At 43.6% G+C, this 8,131-nt stretch overlaps 1 protein-coding gene across 1 annotated transcript in view; it reads left to right on the top strand.

Annotated features, from left to right (window-relative positions):
* The first annotated feature begins 422 nt into the window (after positions 1-422).
* Positions 423-8,131, top strand: part of LOC139411905 (serine-rich coiled-coil domain-containing protein 1-like) — a 109,008-nt gene continuing 101,299 nt past the window's right edge. Inside the window, exons 1-2 of the mRNA XM_071158657.1 lie at positions 423-507; positions 5,762-7,035. Coding sequence (XP_071014758.1) covers positions 5,787-7,035 — 1,249 coding nt within the window. The 5' untranslated portion in view covers positions 423-507; positions 5,762-5,786. The remainder of the gene's footprint in view (positions 508-5,761; positions 7,036-8,131) is intronic.

Genomic DNA, 8,131 nt, shown 5'->3' with positions numbered 1-8,131 from the left:
TTGATTATGGACACTTATTTCCTCCATATAAGTCACTGTTCAACTGTTTATTATTCTTGCATGTTGATATTTTCTCAAGAGCAAATTCACTATTACAAAGTAATGCTTTAAAAACATTTTTTTTAACAATTATATTTTTGTTACGGTTGCTTGACAATAAGCTCAGCATTATCCATAACTCAATGGCATCCTCAGGCCAGCAATTGAATCGGAAGCACCACCAGCTTCATGAAGATGCGGCTCACTCTTCAGGGAAGGTGAGGTGTACGTCACCCACGCTCGCGGTCTGTGTAATACGGAAGAGAGGATGAGAGACATTCCACGTCATTGAGGTGCACTTGTGCGATAAATATATATATATTTAATAGTTTTGCTATTTCCGTAAGATTTTCATGCGTTTGCACACCATGGTTAAGTTAATATTGAATCATTAGAGATTTAATTATATTCAGACCAGCTTCGTCTTTCACTGAAAGGAGCGGCCTGGGCATTGGAATTCAGCTGAAGGTAAAACATTAGCTAGTTTAGCTTGTTAAGTTAGCCGCATCTTTTTCGCCGGGTCTCGAGGGCTCACATGCACCTTGCTTGTCAACTAAAAACAGCTTGGTGATAACTATATTTGAGTCGTCGTCTGCAACTTTGGTATCATGGCTGTATTTGGTTTGAATTACTTGCCTGGTCCATGGCTTTCCAGTTGAATGTGTCCTCACCAAGAATAACATTGAGATTATGGTTGGGCACGTACAGCTTCAAAATTGTTGACGTTTGACAGATCGAGCTGCTATCCTGCGTGCAGAGATTGAAGCTAGCTAACGTTAGCTAGCGACAATAGGCGACATTTTAATAGCTGAAGTTAATCAATATTTACATCTAGTTAGGCATCAATATACCCATATTAACATTTGAATAGCAATCTAACAGCACCTAACGTTAGCTAGTTCGTTTCCGGCATTATATACACCAGTGCAACAACTGTCAAGTGTTTTCAACAGGGAATTAGCTAGCTAACTAGTTGTCATAGCTACTAACGTTACAGTACTGCTCCGTGTCCTTTATGGAAGGGGTTTTGTGCGGCGTGATTTATTACATTATAGTTACCTAGTTACTACCTAGTTACTGCATTGCATTCAACTGAAGACCTAACTAGTCTTGTTAGGATAGGATGAGATTAAGTGTTATGTGCCTTGTATATGCCTTGAATTGAAATAGGTAAAATTTCTCGTCTTTGGAGTCATATAGCCGCTAATGGTCATTGTGTTTTGTGAGATGATGCATAGCTAGGTAACATGAAGACAATAGCAGTTGCAGTACAGTATCTGGTTGAGTTTGTTGTTGTTACATGTAAGCTGTTGTCATTCAGGAAACACCCATCAGTCACATTCTATTATACACCTTGTTTCTGCCATTAATGTTAAAAGAGGGGAGAAATATGTAGGTGTAGGTCTATGAATAATGAGCTGTGGGAAGACCTTACATAACTTGACTAGTTGGGACATGGGCAATAGACCATAGCAGCATATCAAGCCATCACAAACCGCATCATCTTATCTTAAAAAGGGCACATTGTCTGGATACAGACTTGGTCTGAATGGAATGACTATGGCTTCTGTAAAAACATAATGCACTATAAAGGGAATAGTGCCATTTGGGATGCAAGTCTATGGCGTGTTTGTGCTGGTTGCATTTTCAGAACAGCAATTCCAATTTTCAAGACCTCTTTGTCAACATCAATCATGAGAAAAGAAAACAACAGGTAGTGGATACTTGGCCATTCACCAGCAATGTCAAGCATATGTATGACCAGTGTATTAAGTGCTTGATTTATTAACATTGTTTGCCACTCAGTGAAAAAAAAGCAGGTTAATTGAATTACACGAGGACTTATGATTGAAGGCTTATATTTAGCCTAGGTATTATTTGACGATCCCTGAATTAATCATATTATTCCCTACTGTTTTAAATGCAGTGTTTTGACCTTTAAATTGTGCAACAAAGCTTATTTGGAGAAAAAGTTTAATATATATATATTTTTTTTAAGATATTGTAAATCGGCCATAAATGTGAAACATTTTTTTAGATGATTTGTAGGCCATATTGCCCAGCCCCACCTACAGCTGGAAATTTTGAGGCAGTTTATTATAATTCTTACCCTATAATAATGTACTAAATCACAGATTTGGCACATCATTACACATGTTAGACTACACATTATGAAATACACTGAGTGCTCTTTCTATGACTGACTGACAAGGTGAAAGCTATGATCCCTTATTGGTGTCACCTGTTAAATCCACTTCAATCAGTGTAGGCTAGATGAAGGAGAGGAGACATTAAATAAGGATTTTTAAGCATTGAGGCAATTGAGACATGGATTGTGAATGTGTTCCAGAGAGTGAATGGGCAAGACAAAATATTGAAGTGCCTTTGAACAGGGTATGGAAGTAGGTGCCAGGCGCACCTGTTTGAGTGTGTCAAGAACTGCAACACTGCTGGGTTTTTCACACTTAACAGTTTCCCGTGTGTATCAAGAATGGTCTACCACCCAAAGGACATCCAGGCAACTTCACACAACTGTGGGAAGCATTAGAGTCAACATGGGCCAGCATCCCTGTGGAATGCTTTTGACACCTTGTAGAGTCCATGCACTGATGAATTGAGGCTGTTCTGAAGGGAAGGGTGGGGTGCAACTCAATATTAGGAAGGTGTTCCTAATGTTTTGTACACTGAGGGTATATTGAGACAAATACACACAGTAGCCTACAAGTAGAAAAATAGTACTCAATTGATTGAACATGAAATGTAGTTCAATATGATTGAAATAGGCCTATAGCCTACAGTTGATATTTTAATGCAGCCATTTCACTTGATGAATCTTTTTAAAGCGCTGGGGACACCAGTAGTGAGAGTACGTGGTGCAGACACAGATCCTGTCCACATCACATGGTAGGAGCAGTCTGCCAGGTAGGATGCAATCCAAGAGTGGAGGGGACTCAGGCCATTTTAAAGTCAGAGGGGATGCAGCCAGTGGTCAGGGATGAGTTGATGAGGGAAGTGAGGAATGGGAGAAGGTCTCCAGAGATGGTCGGGAGGAGGGGATGGGGTTGAGCAGGCAGGTTGTCAGGTGGCCGGACCTCACTAGTTGCAGGATTTCATTTGGAGAGAGAGGGGAGAAAGAGGTCAAGGCTTGGGGTAGTTCTGTGTGAGTAGGACCAGTAGACTCAATAGACTGAGTGAATGAGGCACAAAGTACAAAGTAATGAGGAGCATCAGTGCCTTCGCAAAGTATTCAGACTCTTTGACTTTTTTCACATTTTGTTGCATTACAGCCTTATTATGAAATTGATTACATTGTTTTTTTCCCCTCAATCTACACAAAATACCACATAACGACAAAGCAAAAACAGGTTTTTATTCATTTTTGCTAACTTGTGAAAAAAATAAAAAATATCACATTTACATAAGTATTCAGACCCTTTACTCAGTACTTTGTTGAAGCACCTTTGGTAGCGATTACAGCAATGAGCATTCTTGGGAATGACGCTACAAGCTTGCAACACCTGTATTTGGATGGTTTCTCCCTTCTCTGCAGATCCTCTCAAGCTCTGTCAGGTTGGATGTGGAGCATTGCTGCACAGCTATTTTCCGGTCTCTACAGAGATGTTGGATCGATCGGGTTCAAGTCCTGGCTCTTGTTGGGCCACTCAAGGACATTCAAAGACTTGTCCGAAGCCATTCCTGCGTTGTCTTGACTGTGTGCTTAGGGTCGTTGTCCTGTTGGAAGGTGATCCTTTGCCCCAGTCTGAGGTATTGAGCACTCTGGAGCAGGTTTTCATCAAGGATTTCTCTGTACTATGCTCCATTCATCTTTGCCTCAATCCTGACTAGTCTCCCAGTCCCTGCCGCTGAAAAACATCCCAACGGCATGATGCTGCCACCACCGTGCTTCACCGTAGGTATGGTACCATGTTTCCTCCAGACATGATACTTGGCATTCAGGCCAAGGAGTTCAACCTTGGTTTCATCAGACCAGAGAATCTTGTTTCTCATGGTCAGAGAGTCTTGGTGGAGTGCTGCAGAGATGGTTGTCCTTCTGGAAATTTCTCCCATCTCCATAGAGGAACTCTAGAGGTCTGTCAGAGTGACCATTGGGTTCTTGGTCACCCCCACTGACCAAGGCCCTTCTCCTCCGATTGCACAGTTTTCCCGGGAGGCCAAGAGCCAAGACCAAGAGTCTTGGTGGTTCAAAACTTCTTCCATTTAAGAATGATGGAGGCCACTGTGTTCTTGGGGCCTTCAATGCTGCAGAAATGGTCTGGTGATGGGTACCAGACCATTTCTGCAGCATTGAAGGCCCCCAGATCTGTGCCTGGATACAATCCTGTCTCGGAGCTCTACGGACAATTCCTTCCACCTCATGGCTTAGTTTTTGCTCTGACATGCACTGTCAATATAGAGAGATGTGTGCCTTTCCAAATCATGTCCAATCAATTTAATTTTCCACAGGTGGACTCCAATCAAGTTGTAGAAACATCTCAAGGATGATGAATGGAAACAGGATGCACCTGAGCTCAATTTCAAGTCTCATAGCAAATGGTCTGAATACGTATGTAAATAAGGTATCTGTTTTTATTTTTAATACATTTGCAAAAAAATTCTAAACCTGTTTTCGCTTTGTCATTATGGAGTATTGTGTGTAGATCGCTGAGGACCTTTTTTGATTTAAGCAATTTTAGAATAAGGCTGTAACGTAACAAAAATGAGGAAAAGGTGTAGGGGTCAGAATACTTTCCGAATGCACTGTAGACTAACTCTTTGACAACTGCTCTTGAATCGGCATGTGCAACTTTGATGTCATAATGGTTTGCAATGATAAGCAGATTCGCCTTCGTACATTTATCTTGCATCTCCCATATAGTGTTTTCCACAAATGCTTCCAACTTAAAGTCCATGTTTTTTTTTAAATTAGATATAAAAAATTAATTGCAATTTTTAAAGGAACCTTTTGACTAGCTAGGTCTTTTTAATTTCTAAATTTGCACTAAGAGTGGCATAATCAAGTTAACCGTGCTCATGGGTTCTTTTACATAGAAATGCCACTCTAGTCTAACTGTGTGAAAACAGACCAGAGTACAGTATCTCTGGTTTAGGCTATTATCTCTGTGGGACTTTGAGGTAGATTTAGTTACAGATAAGGACGTTTGCTGGAATGGTATTATCTCTGTGGGACTTTGAGGTAGATTTAGTTACAGATAAGGAAGTTTGCTGGAATGTAAAACTTTGATAATAAAGTTTGATAATACCCTCCTAGGACATCTCTAACCTGGATATGCAACACATTCTATTTGAACAGGCCTAGATTAGGCTATTGAAGGGAGTTATTATTTATGTATTAAGTAGCCTATAGGGTAATTGATTTATGTTGTGTGAACCATGTCTATGATTTAGGGTATTGTCTTCACAAAACTGCCTACTGGTCAAACTGGATTTTTCTCTGTCCTATTGATTGAAAGATATGTTAAAGTGAATGGAAACATTCCTTACTTGAAGGCCCACGGGTAAAACAACTTATTACCGCATAGGCTTAGTTCAGCCTATAGCCTAACCTATAACCGAGCTTATTCCAATTCATTTATTGCCTACTTGAAATTATAGGTTCACAGAACATTTTTGTTTTTGATGGGATTTTTAAATTTTTTAAATCAACCTGAAGCCCTTTTACTGTGTCTCACTCTCTGACTGTGATGGGATGTCTGTTTTGCAGAGTGACTGACTGCTGCTTAACCTTGATGGGCGAATCAGGGTCGTGCCGCTCCACGCTCGTCTCCAGGCTGCCCATCTTCAGGAGGAGCTTGAGTAAGAGGCAGGACTCGTTGCCCTCCTCCCCGTCCTCAGGCGGCGTGGGCAATGGCGTCCACACCTCGTCCCCCTCCAGCACCAACTCTAGCAACAGCAGCACGGGCAAACGTCGCAGCCTGTTCCGCACGCCCTCCATCCGCTTCAGCAGCAAGAGGAACAGCGAACCACCACGCATCCAGACCCCTCCGCTAGATCCAGCCCAGGACTCCAACGGCAGCCAGGCCAACCCTCAGATTGGCTTTCACGATGGCGCTGGGCCTCCACGGGCCAAGACGCGGCACTCATTTGGCTTCGGGGGCCACCGGCAGAAGAAGATCACCCGCTCGCAGACGGAGGACTTTGAAAAGGTGTCTTCCACGGCCAATAGGAATGTGTTCATCAAATGCATCAGCTCAGCTACCAATGAGGGAGATGACTCTGGGTTTCTGGAAGACTACAGCGGCGGCAGCAAACGCTCATCCAGGCAGAAGAAACAGCTGCTGCCCAAGTCATTCTCTGCACACCACCGCTTCTCCAAGAACTCTGAGCAGTGCAAGCCCCCAGAGGTGAGCATAGAGCCGCCAGCGTCCGGGGGTACCCTGGGCTCGTGGCCAGGCGAGCTGCTGGGGGAGAGCTCCCTGCAGTCGCCCATGCTGTCTGAGGACCACACCACAGCCCTCACACCCTCCGAGTTTAATGTCCCCATCACAGAGGACACTGTGTCCGAGGTGGATGCGCTACCCGCACCCAGCCCAGCCGACCCGCCAGACAGCAACTTCAGCCATGTCGTCTCTACATCCCAAGTGTTCTACACGCCTGCCCAAGCTGCCACAAACAACCCCCTCCTGCCAGACACCAGCACAGCCAACACCACGGAGTGTGAGACTGCAATTCCTGTCACAGGGCCAGCAACAGCTGCAACAACACCAATGCCACCGCAACAACAACAATCACAGGAATATAAGGAAGAGGAGGAAGAGGAGAAGCAGGATGTGCCGGTGGTGGAGGAAGAGGTGAGACCAGAGCAGACGGAGACTAGTGAGAGCGAGGCTGGCCCAGTGCATAGTAAAGGCTACCATTCCAATCCAGAGCAGTCTGAGAGGAGGTCCAGGAACTCTGTACTCATCCAGGAACCAGGGAAGGGAGCGTGCTGCGGTAGACATGAACTCAGATCATGCCACCTGAGGAAACCCCACACAGGTAAGAACTAAAGACGTTTATGTATCCACATGTGCAGTACTGATCTACCTCTATGTGATTGTCATTGATAATGCAGAGAGGAGGGGCATTGCTCTACGTAAATCCTTGACCAAGTATATTTGGCCAAAATGTTTGCACGCTTGCGTGTTGATCGCCAACATTTTCTATTCAAACTTCACACTGATTACACATGTAGAAGGCAGACGAATAGACCTAGTCTGAAAGGAAGGCTATGCTTTATGTACTCTTTGTTGGATGATGCAGAAATCAGGAAGTACCAGAGTCAGATTTACATGGCTGATTGGGCAGCACTATTTTAGTTCCATGTACAGTGGGAACTATTTCCTCATAAAGGTATTAACCAATGGACAGCGGTTTCCTTAGACAATGTAGGCTCTATTCATTGAGATCCCAACATTGTATCGCTCCCTTTATGGCATCTGTGAGCACACAGAAGTTGTCAATTTTGTTCTACTACTACTTCTATGAGTTGGTAAACAAACTGAAAGAGTGCACACTGCCACCTGGATGGTATTGTCTGAACAGGAATGAAGCCAAGGTTGCCTATTTACTGCCACCTGGATGGTATTGTCTGAACAGGAATGAAGCCAAGGTTGCCTATTTACTGCCACCTGGATGGTATTGTCTGAGCAGGAATGAAGCCAAGGTTGCCTATTTACTGCCACCTGGAGGGTATTGTCTGAACAGGAATGAAACCAAGGTTGCCTATTTACTGCCGCCTGGAGGGTATTGTCTGAACAGGAATGAAACCAAGGTTGCCTATTTACTGCCGCCTGGAGGGTATTGTCTGAACAGGCACAGTGTAGTCACAGTGATGCCGAAACGTTGGTGTTTTACCCTATAAATGTGCGACTCTCTTTATTTTTAATGAACAGGTATAAGCCAAGGTTGGGGATTTACTGCCAGCTGCAGTTATGGAATGTTTGCAAAACAGTCCTGTTCCTGGAGAGCTACCCTCCTGTAGGTTTTTGCTCCAACCCCGATTCAGCTTATCAACCAGCTAATCATTAGAATCAGGTTTACTAGATTAGGGTTGGAGTGAAAACCTACAGGACTGTAGCTCTGTAGAAGCAGG

Source organism: Oncorhynchus clarkii, chromosome 6 (assembly GCF_045791955.1).
Source record: "Oncorhynchus clarkii lewisi isolate Uvic-CL-2024 chromosome 6, UVic_Ocla_1.0, whole genome shotgun sequence".
NCBI lineage: Eukaryota > Metazoa > Chordata > Actinopteri > Salmoniformes > Salmonidae > Oncorhynchus > Oncorhynchus clarkii.
Note: the sequence above shows the minus strand (reverse complement) of the source record. Positions and strands in the feature narration are given on the sequence as shown.